This window comes from Triturus cristatus, chromosome 4_2 (genome assembly GCF_964204655.1).
Source record: "Triturus cristatus chromosome 4_2, aTriCri1.1, whole genome shotgun sequence".
Taxonomy (NCBI): domain Eukaryota; kingdom Metazoa; phylum Chordata; class Amphibia; order Caudata; family Salamandridae; genus Triturus; species Triturus cristatus.
Window position 1 is genome coordinate 914,788,251 of NC_140586.1, and position 19,322 is coordinate 914,807,572.

General features: G+C 48.4%; 1 protein-coding gene across 9 annotated transcripts in view; it reads right to left on the bottom strand.

The window, feature by feature from the left end:
* The window catches only part of SZT2 (SZT2 subunit of KICSTOR complex), a 937,318-nt gene that overhangs the window by 532,785 nt on the left and 385,211 nt on the right, over positions 1–19,322 (bottom strand). For all 9 annotated transcript variants that reach the window (XM_085602961.1, XM_085602966.1, XM_085602963.1 and 6 more), the window contains one exon: positions 695–833. In XM_085602961.1, coding sequence (XP_085459087.1) covers positions 695–833 — 139 coding nt within the window. The remainder of the gene's footprint in view (positions 1–694; positions 834–19,322) is intronic.

A 19,322-nucleotide genomic window follows, 5' to 3' on the forward strand; every position in this document is an offset into this window, starting at 1 on the left:
ACTTTAGATCTTTGGCCTTAGGGTGAACTAAGGAAGCCAATGGGGAAGGTGTTGCAATTAAGGGGACATGTATTGGTTAAGCGGTATGCCTCAGAAACGTTGAGTAAAATGGCAGAGAATCTAAAAGAAATATGCACACAATCTTATTGCAGAAGAGCTGAGCGGTGGGATTTCATTATCCAGTTTCATGGCCAGACACCCCATGATTATGGTGGGGGAAAACGAGTTGTACTGGTATGTACAGTTCTGGGGATGTTCAATGTCGTACAGTTCATAGAATGAAAATGTACATCAGTAAGAGGAATGTGGGTCAATGTCTCAGAGAAAAGGCACTGTTGATCTGACCAGAAATTAAAGGTTTGTTTGAAAAAGACCAGGGGTGATCCAGGATATGTGCCATTTCAAGTGGGATCTAGCCTTAAAAGGAGGATAAGGATACAAAGCAAAATGGGATTGGTTTGATAGGACGATACGAGGCAGCTCGTGCTTTATGGCGTTTTAGAGAACATTGTGGATGGAAGGCTGAATCCACAGGCTTTAAATAAAGTTATTAGCAAAGGACTGCTTAGAAGAGTCAAGGAGACAAACTTTGGGCAGCAATCAGGGTGAAATTAGAAGGCAAGCTATGACTGGATGGTAGCGATCCTTCTTTGGGGACAAGGTTGTGTGGGTGTACAGTGGAATCTACATTTACCTGTTGTGCTGGAAGTCGGAGTTCCCAATGTCTATCTCCAGAGGCAGGGTGAGGATGTAGATGTCGAGAGCCACATAGAGGTCATTTAGGTCAAAGCTCTGGAAGGACGCATGATTTTCCAAGCAGCTGATGACTTCTCCTGGAGAGAAGTAGAGAAGTAGGGTAGAATTAAATATCAATGGATTCAATAGCACAAAGAAAAGCAAAAAAAACACAACTAAAGCATAGCTGTTCTCCCAGTCAGCAGAAACACCACAAAGAACAGTGCAGGGCTAGAAGTGCACGCAGCTTCTCCCTGTAAAAGCCAAAGTCAGCTTACCTTCTATATTCACGAGGGACTGAAGGAGGCCTAATCGTTGAAGGAGTGATCAGCATTCAGGATTGTGATGTGATGTTTACTGGTTGAATGGTAGGAGTTTAAGAAGTACCTTACAAATGTACTCCAATAGTGTACTTGACCCTTCCAGCATGCATGAGTGAGGATTGGAAAATTGAGTACAACTAGTATGGTCTAATAAGAACAATGGCATCTCATCGTGAACTGCTACGGTCATATATTATTAGCCTCTAGTTTCACATCCACATAGTTGGAATCCGGAGTGACCATAGCAATATATGAAGTGAGTTTAAGTATCCCCATGTGGTATCCGGTGGGCGTACTGATCTGTTCCTAAAAACAAGTTACAAAACTACAGGGTTTAGCAAAGCTAATAAAATATTGATCCTTTTCTCGTGAGGGTGCACCTCCATGGACTAATACAACTGCCTCCCAAAATTTGGAAAATGTGCCAATGAAACTCGCTTCATGAACTGATAGTTAGCTCTTAAAAATCCACTCCTCCCTAAACAAGAAAAACTATGTTAATGTAAATACTGGTGTTGTGAATCTTAATGACCACGCCCATAACATGCAGTTAGCTTTTGGTTCCTAACTCGTGATAGGCAATTACCTCCCAACAGTGCCTACCGTACTGATCAGTAATGATATTTTAAGTCTGTGGAAACGTAATCAATTATTTTGCACTTTGAAGCATCATAAGGTTGGGACAAATCTGTAGCATTTATGCATTTTGAAAAAGTATGCATAATTTGAAGAGAGTAATTGTTGCATTTTTCTGCAATTATTTTGAATGGCTGAATAAATTTAAAATAAATTCCCCCCAAAAATGTATATTACGCCTCGATATAAAATAATAATTTGGTGGGATTTCAGGATTGTTTTCTTATGATTAACGTTTCTATTAAAAACAATTGCACATTTTGCTCTGTAAATCATGGCTTCAGGAAAATTGTGCATCCATGCACGAGTTAAATAAGCCCCATAACTTACAATATGAACAGAACTACCAGAAAAGCAGAAGCAAGACATCTCTTGGCCATGTGGTCTAGAAGCACAAGTTACTACTTGTGTAACGATATATATCTGTAAGAGACATTAGTTAGTGATAGATTCCTTACCTTAGAATATCCCCATGTGCCAGACTGGATCCGGAAAGTTTTTTGTAGCAGTACCCCTGCACGTCAGTAGGTGGCGTTGTGCAGTTCCGCGTCCGTCACTGGCATCGTAAGTGCCGAGATGACGCCACGGAGACTACTTAGGCGCCACCCATGCGCGCTGACCTCAGTTCTGTACATGACTTTCCGCGCCAGGAACGTAGAGCCATGCAAGAAACTGACCACTGGTGCCAAGAAACAAGGGCCCTGAAAGGGATGACAGTAACCCTAGAATCAGTTCACAGAACGGGGTGGATGGGTGGGGCGGTAAGGAATCTATCACTAACTAATGTCTGTTACATCATCGTTAAACAAGTAGTAACTTGTGCATCTGAAAGAGACACATTAGTGATAGATTCCTTACCTTAGACTAAATACCCCAGCAATACCAACCCCGGTGGTGGGTCTGCGAATAGATTACACCAGAAAGTCACGGAGAACAGAACGGCTAAAGAAGCCGTCTCTCAGGACCCAACTGTCAAGGCAGTAATGCTTGGTAAACGTGTGCGAGGCCCACGTAGCTGCCTGACAAATGTCCTGCAAGTGGACGCCACGTCCCAAGGCAGTAGTGGCTGCAGTTGCCCTGGTAGAATGGGCACGCAGCACCAAAGGAGGCTCCTTCTTAGCCAACGAGTAACATGCTTTGATGCACAGAACGACCCACCGAGAGATGGTCCGTTTGTGCACAGCCCAACCTTTTATGGCGCCCAAGTGGCCAACAAAGAGCTGGTCATCCACCCGGTACTGCTGCGTACGCTTTAGATAGAATGCGAGCGCATGTTTTGGGTCCAGACGGTGGAGCCTCTCTTCCTCCCACGAAAATTGCGGAGGCGGAAAGAAGGTAGGCAAAGTGATGGTCTGCCTGATGTGGAAGGGCGTGACCACCTTTGGCAGAAGAGAAGGACGGGTCCTTAACACCATCTTGCCCGGATGAACAGGATGGAAAGGAGGTTTGGAAAAAAGAGCCTGGAGCTCACTCACTCTTCTGGCAGAGGTGATAGCGACCGGGAAAGCAGTCTTAAGAGTAAGAAGACGCAAAGGACAGGTATGAAGGGGCTCGAAAGGAGCGCACATCAGATAGGTCAAAAGGAGATTCAAGTCCCATTAAGGCATGATGAACGGCACAGGAGGAAACGTGTGCGTAATGCCTTTAAGAAAACGGTTAACAACCGGGGACTTAAAGAGAGAAGGCTGATCGGGAAGCCTCAAAAAGGCAGAGATGGCCGAAAGATAACCTTTGATAGTGCCCCGAGCAGAGCCCTGTTGGGCCAAAGAAAGAAGGAACAGAAGACCTTCAGAAAGAGGGGCAGAAAGGGGATCCACAGGCTTTGCTGTGCACCAGGGCACAAACTTGTTCCACCTGCAGGCGTATACCGTTTTAGTGGAGGGACGCCTGGCTGCCAGAATGACATCACACACTTCGGGAGGAAGAGCGAAAGCTGTCAACTGCTGCCGCTCAATCTCCACGCATGGAGGTGGAGGCTGGAGAGAATCGTGTGGCGGACCGTCCCCTGCTGCTGCGACAGAAGATCCTCCCGAAGAGGCTGACGAATCGGGGGATTGATCGCCATGCGGAGTAGCTCGGGAAACCAGTATCTTCGTGCCCAATCCGGAGCCACAAGGATGACTTGGGCCTGGTCACGCAGAATCTTCTGCCCAGAGTGCTGAAAAAGTGGTATAGGCAGAAAGGCGTACAATAGACCGCAATTCCACTCGCAATGAAAAACGCCGCCGAGCAAATGCCGCCTTGGAAATTCCAACGCGCAGAACTGCTGACATTGCGCGTTCTCTTCGGTGGCGAATAGATCTAACCAAGGCTCTCCCCACTGCAGAAAGAGACCTTGCACCACGTCCTAGTGCAAACGCCATTCGTGATCCATCAAGCACCGGCGGCTGAGTTTGTTTGCCCTGGCGTTCAGAGAACCTGCCAGGTGTTGAACCACCAAGGTAATGCCTTGATGTTCCAGCCATGTCCAGAAGCGCAGAGCCTCCTGACATAGGGTCTAGGACCCCACGCCGCCCTGTTTGTTGCAATACCACATGGCGGTGGTGTTGTCCGTGAACACCTGCACCACACTTCCCCGGACAGAGGGAAGGAATGCCTTCAGTGCAAGTCGGATCGCCCGCAGCTCCAAAAGGTTGATATGGAGCCGGGACTCCGCCGTAGACCAGAGGCCTCTGATCTCCGCCTCTCCCAAGTGGCCTCCCCATCCCAGGAGGGACGCATCCATCACCACTGTGTGCTCCGGTTGGGGAAGGGAGAGGGATCTGCCATAGACCCAATCGCGATTCGTGAGCCACCACCGCAATTGTCGTGCAGTGCCCTCCGAGATCTAGACATGATCGGACAGGTTGCCCTGATGTTGCGCCCACTGGAACTTCAGGTCCCACTGCAGAACCTGCATATGCCATCTGGCATGTGTCACCAGCAGGATGCAGGAGGCCATCAGGCCCAGAAGCCGGAGGGTCATCCTTACCGAAACCCAGGACAGAGGCTGAAAGATCGGAATCATAGCCTGAATATCCCGGACACGCTGCTCGGGAGGATAAACTCGAAACAGCGTCGAATCCAGAACCGCTCCGATGAAGGGGAGCTTCTGAGAGGGACTCAGGTGCGACTTCGGCACGTTGATGGAGAACCCCAGCAAATGCAGGAGGTCAGCCGTAGTCTGAAGGTGGTTGACGACTGCCTGGGGCAGGCCCGCCTTCAGCAACCAGTCGTCAAGGTAAGGGAAGACTGACACCCCCAACCTGCGCAGGTGACCTGCGACCACCGCCATCACCTTCGTGAACACCCGAGGGGCGCTGGTAAGGCCGAAGGGGAGCACGGCAAACTGAAAATGCTCCTGGCCTACCGTGAACCGCAGGTAACACCAGTGGGCCGGCAGGACGGGATGTGAAAATATGCATCCTGCAAGTCCAACGCTACCATCCAGTCTCCAGGGTCGAGGGCAGCCAGGACCTGAGCCAGAGTCAGCATTTTGAACTCCTTCCAGAGGAAGCTATTGATGTTCCGGAGGTCCAAGATGGGGCGCAGGCCCCCTTTGTCCTTCTTGGGGACCAGAAAGTAGAGGCAATAACAACCACTCCCTACTTCCAGCCCAGGAACGCACTCGATAGCCCCCTTGGCCAAGAGGGCCATGACTTCTTGCTGGAGAAGTACCAAGTGATCCCCCGACATGCGGAGGCACCGAGGTGGCATGGCTGGAGGGGTGGACTGAAAGGGAAGGGAGTAACCCTTGCGGATGATCTGCAACACCCACTTGTCCGATGTGAGGGTGAGCCAGTGGGGAAGGTGATGGCGAATCCTGCCATCCACTGGCATGGGGTGCTCCACAAAGCTTCGATTAGGAAGGTTTGGAGGTAGAAACAGCGGGAGCGGAGGTGGACTGCCCCCCATGCTGATTCTCAGATCCGCCCCTGCGGATGCCGCGTCCGTGGCCGCGCTGAGGCTGGTTCTACACAGGCTTGCCTTGGCCACAAAAGGAAGGAAAACCAGGAGTAGCCGAGGGTCTTCGTGGAAAGACCCAAGAACTTGGCCGTGGCCCGTGAGTCCTTAAAACGCTCCAGTGCACTGTCGGCCTTATTGCCAAACAGGCAAGTGCCATCAAAGGGCATATCCATGAGTGAGCTCTGGACAACGGGCGAGAACCCAGTAGATCGCAACCAGGCGTGGCGACGCAGCGCCACAGTCGTAGAAATCGCCCTGCCCAATGAGTCAGCGGTATCCAAACCACACCGAATGGCGAACTTAGCCGCATCCTTACCCTCAGCAATCGCCTGGGAAAGGACAGCCTGGACCTCCTCAGGACACTGAGGCAACACCTGAGCAACGGCATCCCACACCGCGGCCCAATAAGCAGGCGGTGTTCACCGACTGCAGCCCCAAGCTGGCCGAAGAGATCAACCACTTACCGAACTGTTCCAGCTTCTTAGATTCCTTATCCGGCGGAGCCATGGGAAAGGCACTCTGCGACGTCGAGGCTTGGAGGACCAGACTCTCAAGCGTGGGATGAGTGGTCAGAAATGCGGAGTCACCAGGCGCCAGGCGGTGACGCCTGGCAACATTCTTATCCACAGGGGCCCCCATGGCCAGTCACGACCAAGTGCCCCAACAGGACATCGGTGAGGGCGTCATTGAAGGGAAGCAGTGGCTCCGACGAAGTAGACACTGTCTGGAGCACCTCGGTGAGGAGGTTAGTTTTGAGGGTCACCGTAGGAAGATGGAGGTTGAGGACCTTAGCAGCCCGACGGAGCACCATCGTATAGGAAGCACCCTCCTCCATTGTAGGCGGGGAGAGGCAAACCCCGGGTCAAAATTGACATTGAGGTCGCCGGCGTCCTCCAGATCGTCCACCCAGTCCTGCTCGGAGTCACACCGATGGGCAAGAGAGTTCTCGGACCCCTCCCAGTCACCCTCCACCTCTGTTGCAGGAGGAACCGGGCGCGGCAATAGAGCCGGACCCGGAGAAGGGAGAAACGGCGTTGGAAACGGCACCGGCCGGGGTCGGGCCGGCGCCGTGTCCCAGTGCGGATCTCAGGCAGGAACGAAATGGTCCTGGAACCCGGGCAAGGGCGGAACGAACGGCACCCACTGCGGCGCCGGAGCTGAGGGCGGCGCTGGGGCCAGAACCGGCAGCGCCGGACCTCGTGGCACCGGGGCCTGAGCCAACGCCGAAGCTGGATCCGCCGGCGGGCCAACAGGATCTGGACACGGGACCGCGGGGCCCGAAGGCACACCGGCGGGAGCCAGAGGCCTAAAAAGGCGGTCCATTGTGGCAAGAAACTCTTGCACCTGTTCGGGAGTTGCTGACTGACCCAGGTAAGGAGGGCAGGCCGCAGGACTCCCAGGCCCCTAAGGAGCCGCAGGGGCAGAACCCCTGTCCCCCTCGTCCACATCCGAGGACCGACGTCAGAGAGAGAACAAGCTTCTTCAACTTCTTTTTATGTCATCGCTTACCGGAATCCGAGGGCGAAGACTTGGAGCCCGAGGAGTGACGACTGCGGCCCCGCGAGCGGTCCTGGGAACGGTCCCTGGAGCGGCGTTGGGACGAGAGCCAGGCCTCCAGCAGTTTCTGGCGCCGCTCCCTCAAGGCCTTTGGGGCCATGGGCCGGCAGGCCCGGGAGTCGTGGTCGGTCTCCAGGTAGTAGATGCAAACATCATGGCGGTCCGCCACCGACATACTGCGACGGCAGGCCTCACAGGACTTAATTCCAGGCATCCCTACGTGCACCAGGAAATAAAGGGGGGGGGCGAGGAGACAAAAGTCTCAAAAGAGTAGCTACAAAGTGACTAAGGTACGTGCTCTATCCGGATCTGCGCTTGCTGGCGCGGAAAAAGAAAGAACTGACTTCAGCGCACATGGGTGGCGCCTATGTAGTCTCCGTGACGTCATCTCGGTGCTTACGACGCCAGTGACGGACGCGGAGCCGCACAACGCCACCTACTGACTGCTACAAAAAACTTTCCGGATCCAGTCTGACGTCTGGGGATATTCTAAGGTAAGGAATCTATCAATAACGTTTCTCTTTCAGATACTCTTATATGAATGTAGCCACTGCATAGAACATACTTGCTGGCAGACAGAATAGCATTTCAGTTTATCCACCAAAGTTATGGGTAACAAAAAAAAGTAATATAAACCAAGGGAGATGACAGTAACTTTATGTAGGTGTGGCTGTAATTTCCTGCATGCTGGTATCTTCTACTGAGGAAGGGATTAGCTTCACTTACATAGTTGGTGACCACACAGAAAACCAACTACTGGTGCTGGTCATCAGTGCGAGACCTGGGAGACACAAGGACTGACTAAATGTCAAGGAGCTGGGCTAACAATAAGGCCTTGAATTTGATACGGTTACTGCCAGATCACAAAATGATGAAGCCTTAGGAGACTGACAGAAAATCTAAATCATCTTCCTTCTTTAGAGGAACTTATGAGAGGTGAATTGAAAGGGGCTTCTGGTAGAAGACCATAAGTTTCTGGAAAGAGTTCAAATCTGAATTTAGAGTTTGTGAAGGAGTAACCAATCATCATAACATGATGGATATCCTGTCTGTCTTAGTACATAGAAGTGCATTATATCTTATGGCAATTGTAATAATGTGGATGATGTATCTGTTATGTTTGTGACGGAGGAACCCATCTGCCAAACACTAAATTAGACCTTATGCACTTGCCCATAACAATCTGTTACAGTCGTAATGCTACTCATCATCTTGGCACCTGATAGCTTTGACAGGAATTTTAAGTCTTATTTTTTTAAATGTTTAAACGCGTTGATCACTGGCTCCTCATGGATCATGTTCTTAGGGTGAAAGTCCACTGCAAGGCTTACACGATGTTGTACCATCAATTAGGATGTTTTTCTTTACATTTCTGTAAAGTGTCTATTGTAATGTTATGACAACATCAAAGTGCTAAAATGCACAGAAAATAAAGGAACACAAACAGTGTAAAAGGATAATAACAAGGTTGAGTCCAATTGGGTTGGTTTGTGCACCTTAGCTGCGGACACCGCGATGAGTCTTTTGTAAACCGTTTAGTTTTTTTAATTTTCTTATTAATCTGAAGTGGTTGGGTTTGGCTTTGAGATGTGGGATACAGAAAGCTTCAAATTTTGGATCCAGCTATTCCAGGGATTGCTTGTATAATGCATTTGGTTGTGAATATTTAATGGGGTTGATGTGGAATGTACTGATCAGAAGAGTATGACGTCATTACAGTGATCATCTGCTCTGAAGGTGGAGGTGGGGATTCTAAGTTGGATGATTATGAAGGCGCTAGTCTCTAGTTTGACGCTTCAATATAAAGATCTTTTTTATATGAATATCTATAATCAATGGGTAGACCTTCATTCTAACAATTAACCTCTAACAATTAAAGGGGCTTGCTAAGATCTGGGGACGTTGCTGATCAGAGGTTGCTGGTGGGGATATACTGTGGGGCCATGGCCTTTACTACCTGTAGGTCTTGTGGATAAAACAGAGTGTCTTGAATGTAATCCTAACGTCGAATGGAAGCCAATAGATTGCTTTTAGAGCCCGTTTTGCATGGGCAGATTGGAATAAATTCAAGCACATCTTAGCAAATTGAATTTGTAGACACTGCAGTCTGTCAATATATTGGCACTTGCCAATCTAAAACAAGACATTTTGAGAGTTGAATTCAAACACAGGTTTGCAGGGCAGGATGGAATTTAAGAAGGATAGAAGCATGTTGTTCCCCCCTGGACCATATCAAGTTTTTATAAGAAGGTTGAATGAGAGGTTCAAGTCAAAGATGATCCTGGGGATTTTCGTTTTCTGAGTAGTGGGAAAGGACGAGATCCTAGGCAGAATTTTCAAACAGCAGAGAAGTAGTGCCTTGAACAACTAAGGTTAGGATTTCTGTCTTGATCCATTCATAGAGCTGACACTTTGTCTAATCCTGTGGCCCTCTGAACTCTTATCTGGGCGGGTGTACATTTGAGTGTTGTCAGTGTATATTTGGAAGTCAATGTTGTCAGGTTTAATAGCTAAGCCGGGGCCTACAAACAGTATATTAAGTTGCAGTGGGAAGTAAGTGGAACCTTGGGGGCCTCCCTACAGATCTGTTGGACGATTCTCTAGGACCCCTGAACACTTGCTCTATGTGATCAAAAAGGATGAGAGGATTCACTTAAAAGTGATGCCGAATCCCTGAAACACGTCTCTCAATCTGAGCAGCAGAATGTCACGCTCAACAGTCTGACAGACAGCAGAGAGATCTAGGCTGGTGATTGGTTTTGTTCAAGTGTAGTGAGAACCAACTCTCCATTCAACCCCAAATGTTTTTTGCGTAATTATTTTTATTCATGTTTCAGATTACATATATGTCCATCCACTGTACAGTCAGCCAATACATATAAGCACATTACTCAAAAGGCTTCTGCATAGGCTTCTATTTGGCCTCAAAGCATAGATTGGTACCATACATATTGCTGGCTAGATGCTCAATAGCAATAATAGTCCAAAAGCTATGAAACCGTGGGTAAGCGAAGGGGATTCCTTCTTTTTCCAGTTATAAGCTATAGTCAGTTTGGCTGCTCCAAAACATTACAGTACCAGGTGCCAGCAGGTTTCTGACAACGCCTCGCATTCAACAGGCTTCAATCATCTGTGGAGGGGAGGAGCGGGTACCCAAAACACTTCTCAGCATATAAGCCACCCCCTCTCAGAAGGAACAAACTCTCTGGAATTGCCACCCAATAGGCAGCTCGTCCCCAGAACCCTGCACAGTTCAGTGTCCTTGCCTGACTAAGGGAGAACCAATATGATTGCCTCTCCCATAGAGATTCCCATGCTTTATTGAGCTTCAGGGATTTATGGCTGCTTGACTTCCTCCAATTGTATAGGCTGTTCCAAAACCACCATTTACAAATCCGTGACCCTAAGGAGTCGGATGTCTTTAAGACATTCTAGCTGTCACGTCAGAGAACAAGTTTTTCCCAGAGTATAAGCTATATTAGAAACGGCAGAATTAATTAAGCTGGTCTATGCTTCAGCTAACGTCCCATCAGAAGTGGCTTGGATTTCTTTTATGTATTCCATCACCTGCTTACCCCACGACATTCAGCTAATTGTGTGCGTTGCTTATCTCCAGTGAGAAGATTGTTTCTCCAAGGATAAAGAAAGCAAGTTCAACCTTATTCATATAATTCATGTGCAGCTGGTCACTTGTGGTGGCCAGCTTACTTGTTTTACGGAGTGTGGGATTTCATGCCCTCTCCTGTTTCAAGTCTCGAATTTCCTTCTGGAGTTTCTGTACCTCCAGCTTACGGAGGTGGAGTCGATTAGCTGCAATAGCTATGAAACGGCTTGTGATCACTACCTTTCGAGTATCCCAGACTCCACCAATCAAGACCTCCCCAATTCATTGAAAGCAAAGTACTCATCTATAAGTTGTCCAATTCCATCTCGTGTTACTGGGTTTCTTGATTAGGAGAGGTGAAAGCACCATCCCTGACAGCCATGTCTGACCTCCAATTCCAGCAGCACTGAGACCGGGGCGTGGTCCGAGACAACAATAGCGCAAATGTCGACCAGATACACCCCAGCCAGGAGTGCACTGCTAACAAACACATAGTCGATGAGGGAGTGTGTCTGGTGGATGTGAGAATAGTATGTTTATTCTATGCAAGTGTTAAGCAACTCTCACCATGCATCCTGCTTACCTAGCTCTGCTAGATATTTATTTTGCTACTGTAAAAATGCGGCAGTATGTCCCGCCGCCTGATCTCTGTCTTTCTGATGATCCCAAACCGCATTGTAGTCAGAGGTCAAGATAATTCCCTACCTTGCTACTCCCGCCAAGACATCATGAAATTGGAATGGTTTTGCATCCTGGGCAGCAATAGAGGCATATATCCTGCAAAGTGATTAGATGACCTTGTAGGTTTCCAATCAGAAACCGATGCGGGCTCTCCTCATCTTCCTTGGCATCCGTAACTGTGAAGGTGAGATTAGTGCAGCATAGTGATAGTAGAGGTTTGTAGGTTGTAGATATGCTCCGTCTTACGTTTCCTTGACACTTTTTTAAAAGGCGAGTTTTCTTTTATAGACATACAATGTACGGTTGAATGGCTGAAAGTCTTTTCCAAATTGCCTCCCTCTCACTAGGGGTGTTTAGGCCCTTAACATTCAAAGAGGGAGATGGGGTTAGTAGCGTTAATGTGGGTATGTAGGCGGATGGATAGTGAATGCTCTACGTAGTGCCAAAAGCCCCTGCCCTCCCCCTCCCAAACAACACACGCCAACATGTAAGTAACCAAAAAGATAATAGGGAGAAGGAATACAAGACCCTCAGATAAAAAAGTGGTTGGGGTCTCAGTTGTGGCACAAAAGATCCTGTCACAGGCCAGCTATTGGGTCCCAAACAAAAATAAATAAATCAGGATCACCCTCCACAACATGTCAAGAATCCTTGGTGTGTATATTTTATCCTACCTGTGTAATCTCCCATTCCGCTAGGAAGCAGCTGCTCTAACCACTGGCATTGATCTTCAGCATTGGCAAGCTGGTCTCATTCCTTCTCGGTATAGGTTCCGAAAAGGTGTCCAGGTTTGGGAGGCCCGGAATGCGGGAGGCCTGCAAACTATCCATCATTTCACAAAATGGCGCTAGCCTTCTCATTCGAATGAGAGACCAAAGGGGTATGTCCATCCATACGGGACCCCAACCTCCCTCGATTTCTCGGTGAAGGTCTTAAATTTAGCTCAGGGTTGATTGGTAGCCAGGGCGACGTCTTAGTAGATTATGGAAATCTCATCTTAGAAGTAAGAATTGCCAAGGTCTCATGTTTTGTTCTATGCGGAGACATCGCACTGAATAGTGGGGGATGTATTTTAAATTGGGATATGCAACCCGAGGATGTGTATGCAACAGGGATTTTAGCTGTGCAGTTGGTATAAGTTGTATAATGACGGTGTGAGGTTGAGATTGCCACATATGCCAAAGTAATATATGTATAACAATGCGATGCCTAATATGTAACAGGGACTTAAACGTTTAAAATAAAAAATAAAAAAAAGTTTCATGCTTTGTTCAGATCTGCTTCTTTCTCTGAATAATAATAGAAATTGACCAGGACAACTCATTGTCTTTTCTTTTATGTGGGTTTCCTCCAAGGTGATATAAAGCATTCCCGTTACAAATGCATTCAGGTTAGCGTCTGAAACCTCCTCTTAGGCCACAAATTCTCATGTGTTCCCTCCGACAGCAGTTCTTAAGGTGTTCAGGCTTGTCCAGGACTCCCTTTAGTTGCTGTTCCAAAGTGGAGCCGAGGGAGGAGGAGGTCGCCTTAACCTCCACCAACGCATCCAGTTTGGCTTCTGCTTCGAGTATTCTCTGACCCACTCAATCGACGTCCGATATTAAATTCTGAATATTAGCACCCAAGTCAGATCACATTACTGAAACGCTTTTCAAAGTCTTGGTACTGTCCCTCACCCAGCTCTGTTTTAAACATGCAGAGAATCTTGAGTAAATCCAATCTGGTTAGGGACATAGTGGCAGTATTTTGCTGTGACAAGTGTGCCGCCTGTATTCACTGATTTAGGGTTAGGTTTGTTCAACAGCCAAATGTCTGCCCTGGGCAGACCGATTCTTTAGGGGCATATGTGGGGGCCCTGCTAGTCCCCCCTTGCACCATGTCCACCACAGACCTCGATGCAAGCCTTCCCCTCTTTGAGCTGAAACTGCAGTGGCCGATGCTAACAGTATTAGCCAGCAGCAATGTGCCAAATCACTAGGTTTCCCCAAAGGGGCTCAGATAATATAGGCCGCGTGCCCTTACCCTGTCCCTTACCTGATGCCACATCCAAATGTCTTCACATGCCGTGTGCCTTTGTAATGTCTTGTAGCTCAATTTATTGCACATGAGAACTTAATACCGTGGCAACGTCTGCACGGAGGGTGCCTAAACACCGCCTTCCCTTCCACCCGTTCCCCCCATGCAGTGGTCTCTTCAATGTGCATATTTTGCCAGTAAGTCACAGAGTTTGTGTAATGTAAAACCAGGACAGTTATAAGCTGTGAGAAAGTGCCCACTTCCTTGCATGGTATGCCCCCACTGTTTGCTGAATTGCTGATGTACTTTGACTGAGTGTGCCCTGGGCTCCTGCCAATCAGGTACACAGAGCCTGTGTTCCTTCCCTAAACCTGCATTGAAGCCTAAACCCAATTGGCATCTCTGGCAACATGTCAGCTCCTGGTAAATGGTGCCACAGGTACCCAGGGAACTTTGATCAGACAAGGCCTCTAAGGGCTGCAACACTTATTGTGCCACCCTTAGAGGTCCTGTACCTTTACACACACTGCCTTTGCAGGCTGCGTTTCTTGGTGCAGAACAAAACAAAGAGTCGACATCATGCCCACAAACCCCTGCTTTGGCATACATCAGTCACCCCTCTAGCTGGGTGCCCTATGCCAGTGGTGAGGGTACAGGTGCATGAGCCCTGTACCCCTACAGTGCCCAAGTCCATTTCTGGGCCCTGTAAGTGCATTGTTGCCATTAAGAGAATATGGTGCTGGGAGTTTGTCATTACGCACTCCACAGCACCATAATGGCTACACCGAAGACTGAGAAGTTTGGTATCAAACTTCTCAGCAATTTAAACCCACACTGCTGCCAGTGTGGGATTTAATGTAAAATGCACGACAGAGGGCATCTTACAGATGCCCCCTAAATCCGACCAACTACTAGTGACCTGACTGAGTGGCTGCCTAGGCTGCCACACACCAGACATGTTTCTGGACCCCTGGGTCGAGAGCCTGCTGCTCTCGGGGGCCTGAAACAATGCACATCCTGGGACGAGGTGCCAAGCCTCCTCCCCCAGGATGGGCAGGGTTCACGAAGGAGAGGCTTCAAAGGCATGCTGCCTTTGTGAGCCTCTCCAGACCATTCGCGGCTTTCAGCAACTGGTCCCCACTGGTTCTACCCCCCACTTTGGGCGGGAGAACTGGCGGGGAAAAACAAGTGAGGAAGGGAGGCGTCCCCACCTCTGCCAGCTCCACCCCTCAGGTGGGGGAGGCGATGTGAAGCACAACCTCGAGTCCCTGCCATCTTGAGGATGGGGGGGACCCAGCCAACCAGGGACAGGCTCCTACCCACGTCCCACAGGAGAGTGGCAGAATAGGGGGTGTACCCACCCCAGGGAAGGGACCAATAGGTCCCTGCCCTTTACATACCTGTAACACCCCTAAATTTAACATTTAGGGGCACCCTGAACCCTGCTTCCTCAGATTAGAAACCACAAGAAAAGAAGATAAGAAGAAGAACAGAAGAGCCGGGCAGAGCTAACAAGAGGACGATGCCCACTGACTTGGCCCCAGCCCTACAGGCCTGTCTCCCCTCGAACCTGCTCCTGCGAAATCCCGACATGTCCTGCAGCTAGCAACCTCACAAACCCCGGAGGACCTGCCTGCCTTCACTTCAAGGACTCTATCTCCCGAGAACACTGGACGTGTTTAAACTGCAGCTTCTGGTGCCAGCCAGGAACCGCAAATCCAGTACCCTCTGTACCCGCCGACCCCGGCCCGAGCTAGAGTGAACCAACACCACGAGGAGGTTCCCCCCGGCGATCCTAACCCGAGATCCGATGACCCCTGAACTGCCTCAAGCCTCCAGACGATGCCTGGAGCACTAAACCAGAAGACCCCACCTACCGCGACCAGAGCGGGTAAGAAAATCCGACGCGAAAAGGCACCCCTGCACCAGACGCCCCACGGCCTTGTGTGCCCAAACCAGCGGTGCCTAGCCAACCCGCGACATCCCAACTAACCCCTCGAAGTGGTGGTCGCATCCAAAAGGTCTTCATCCCAGAGCCTGCAGCCTTTCTTCAAACCAGAGGATCTCCATACAAAACCACAGGGCACCCGATAACGAAACAGCACTCTGAACCCGGCCGCCCCAGTGCTACTGAGGGTGCACTTTTGGTGCCTACTTGTTTCCCCCTTTGCCCTGACATAAACTCTAGGAGCTTTGCTCCCACAGCCATGTGGCCTGCTAGCCAGCAGCCACCAACCGGAGACCCCCTATCCTCCTTTGGGCCACAACACTCTGCACCCGGCTGCCCTAGTGCCGCTGAGGGTGCAACAACAGTGCATCACTGACCCTGGGGGACCCCTGAGTCTAACCCCAGAACCTAAACTTCCACAGTCGTTTACGTACCTTCAAACCGATCACCTGTTTTTCTTCAATAGAATAACATTGACAATTTTCTTTCGAAAAAAACTAAGTGTGGAGTTTTGAAAACTTGAAATATTCTTTACAAATCGTAACAATTACCTAAACACATTTTCTCAACTGTTTTCAGGAAATGTCCCAGTGCTGAATCTAGGCATCCAGCACTGAGGTTAGAAAAAGTATCGTAAAATTTACTCACTTGCAATTATTGAAAAAGCCCATTCATTTGAATGTACTATACCTGCTAAGTGTTGCAATCTGCTTCCTTAACTTTAACCAAAACTAGTATAATTTCTACAGAAATTTTTAACTCTATTCACACAAGTAATTTATTACTGCAAAGTATTTTTATGCTTACCCGTACCAGGCTTGCTTGGTTCTAGAAATAAAGCAACAGTATATTTCTGTTATACAAAAACAATTGGCCTAGAGTTCAGTTCTTGAGTGTGTGAATTCATTTGCTGACTGAGTGTGCACATTAAATGTTTAAAACGGTCCTCAGAAACTGCCTTACTGCTCGACCAAGCTACCACTTTAAAGAGTAAGGTTCTATCTAACTTTAACCTCTGCCTACCTCTGGGGACTCTTGGACTCAATACACACTGTACCTCACTTTGGTGCAGTATATACAGAGCCAGTTTCTTACATAAGCGGGCAGCTCTATGCATCCTGCAAGGGATTGGGGCATCACCCTGTTCAAGCCCCTCCTGGCTTACTCGAGTACACATGTCCTGCACGCATGTCCTACTTTCAAATACAATGCAACCTGGCTTGCGGGTGACAAGGCCTACATAGGGGTGACTTAGTAATTAAAAGACGGTTTTGACCCGTCAAAAGGATTTATGATGACAGGTCAAATTGCAGTTTTTAAACGGTTATGGTCAGACTGCACTGGTTGACCTGAAGCAGTGTTTCAAACTGTTACTGTAGTGGATGGCACAAAAGGTGTGGCAGTACACCAGCAACATTACTTTACAGGCCCTAGGTACATTTTGTACCATATACTAGGGACTTATACGTACGTTAAATATACCAATTAGGAATATGTCAACTTGACTATCTTTAAAGGGGAAGCATAGGAACTATACCACTGGTTAGCAGTGATCTAAAGCCAGCAAAAATATAGGGTTCAGCCAAAGGTGAAAAATCTAGAGTGACCATACAATTGGTGGATGTTCCCAAGCAAACAGCTGGGGCAGATTAATCAATCTTCTGATGTATTTCCTTGTTCAGGCATTAGTAGATTGTGGACAACTAGCTTCCTTTGCAGTGGCCTTTGTCTATTTCATGCCCCCTTGAACCTACCTGTACTCGTCAGTCAACGTCTGTCTCAGCCACATTCTATAGCGCAAACCAAAAGGGCAGCCAGCAGAGTGCTGTCCATGGTCAAACACAAGCAGAAAGTCAACGAGTAAGAGGCCAGGATCCTGGGCTCTGAACGGTTGATGCATTGTCATGCACTGTTCTTTAAAGAGGCGGGTCTTCAACTCTTTCTTAAATTGAAGCAGCGTTGGGGCAGTCCTGAATGATACTGGGTGTTGTTCCATCTTCCTGCAAGAGCTGCAGAACCTCCTGCAATGCTGCCATCAGTCAAGACTGTTTCACAGATAACTGATGAGCTGCTAAAAGATCTAGAGTAGGACACCATTCTTCAGAGATTTTCTTGATCATGAAAAACCTGGAATAAAATCCCCTGCCTGGCTGGGATTTAGGAATTGATTTGAAGTATCCTATTTGACCACGGAGAGAATTTCTACGCGCAAAACTGCAGATGCCAAGACATCTGTGGGGTCTTTTGACCAAATCTGAGCATGTGCTCATGCTGTATTAAGTCCACAACCCACTTGCGGATATGATATTTTCCCACTGTGCACAACAGTTAGAAATCCTGCCACCCATTGGGTCTGGAAGAATCAATGGAGGAATCAAAAAAGCCAGGGCCGGGGTCGAGGAGGTTTGTCTGCTGTTTGTTATAGGTGATGTTCTTCCTCCTAGTGTGCTGCCTGGAAAATGATGAAAGAGCCACTCAGATAGAAGGTGGATGCAGGTTTTGTTGTTGTGAAAGGTAGTAAAGTTGAAAACCACCCCTGAGGAAGGATACTCCTCTGCTACTTGTTCCAGGTAAGGCACCTGCCTTCAATACTACACCACCCTCAGACCCATGTTGGTGAAAGATTCAAATGCCTCAGTCGGGGAAATAATCACTGAGAATTATCCTCCACTCATAAAATCCATCAAAAAAGAGCTAAAGAGGATAGACGTGTTACATCTTTCTTTGATTGGGCGGGTAAATGTTCTAAAAATGTCTATTTTTCCCAGAGTTCTCTATCTGTTTAGAGCCATACCTTTATTTCTGGATGAAATAACTATCAAAACGTTGGAGTCTATTTTTATCAAATTTGTTTGGCAGTATGGCAGGATCAGGCGATCAACAAATTATATGTCTCTCCCCAGGGAAAGGGGTGGTCTGGCTCTGCCAAACTTGAGATTATATCACTGGTCATGTCTTTTGACACAAATGTCCATCCTGTTTCAACAGGAGGTTAATTCCGGTGTTATTAATTTGCCAGCCCAGGATTTACCTTCCATCTTTGAGCTGTTAATAGGGGAACAGGCTCTCGGGTTGTTGTGGCGTGAGGTGGACCGTAGGTATTATAAGAGGCCTCGTTTGAATATCTTGGAAGGTGTTTGGGAGGTTTGGAGGTCTATCTCGAAGCTGTGTAAAATCCCAAAAGTGAATCGTTATCTCCAGTTCTGTAACTCAAGTTTACTCCCCTATGTCGGGGCTGATAGGAAACTACAGGTATGGAGAAATTTTGGTATTAGGTCCCTTGGTGACATATGGGGAGACCATGATCTGCTAGGTTTTGATGCCATCGAACAAAGGTTGGGTATCCCGGCCAACCATTGGTTCCTATATGGTCAAGTCGTTAGGGCATTAAAGGCAGTGAGACCAAAACCTTTGTTAATGGAGGTCGTTTCTGTAATTGAACTGTTAATGGTCGGGCGTAAAAAGATTAAAGTGGTATATAAGCAGCTAATTATGGAAATACCAGATGATATGGAAAAAACAGAAGTATCTCTGGCTCGGAAATTGGAAGACCCTGTGTCATGACCTGTATGTCTCACGGCTTTCTGAAACCCGGTTACAAGACTACGTTTCCCAGAACACCCCGTTTCCCTAGTTCCCGGCGCCAGAGACCGCGCGTTTGCTGATTGGCCGGCTATATATGCCCCGCCCATTCCAGGAAGCGGGGCTTGACAATCCTTTCCCGTTTCCAAAAACGCCAGGCGGACGGTGCTTCCCCGCCGGAGGTCGGGCGTGGATCCATCGTTCCCGATATTCTCTACTTTCAAGCTGCTATTCCGAGAATTCCCGCAGTCCGTGTTAGCGCCAGGCGGATGGTGCTTCCCCGCCGGAGGTCGGG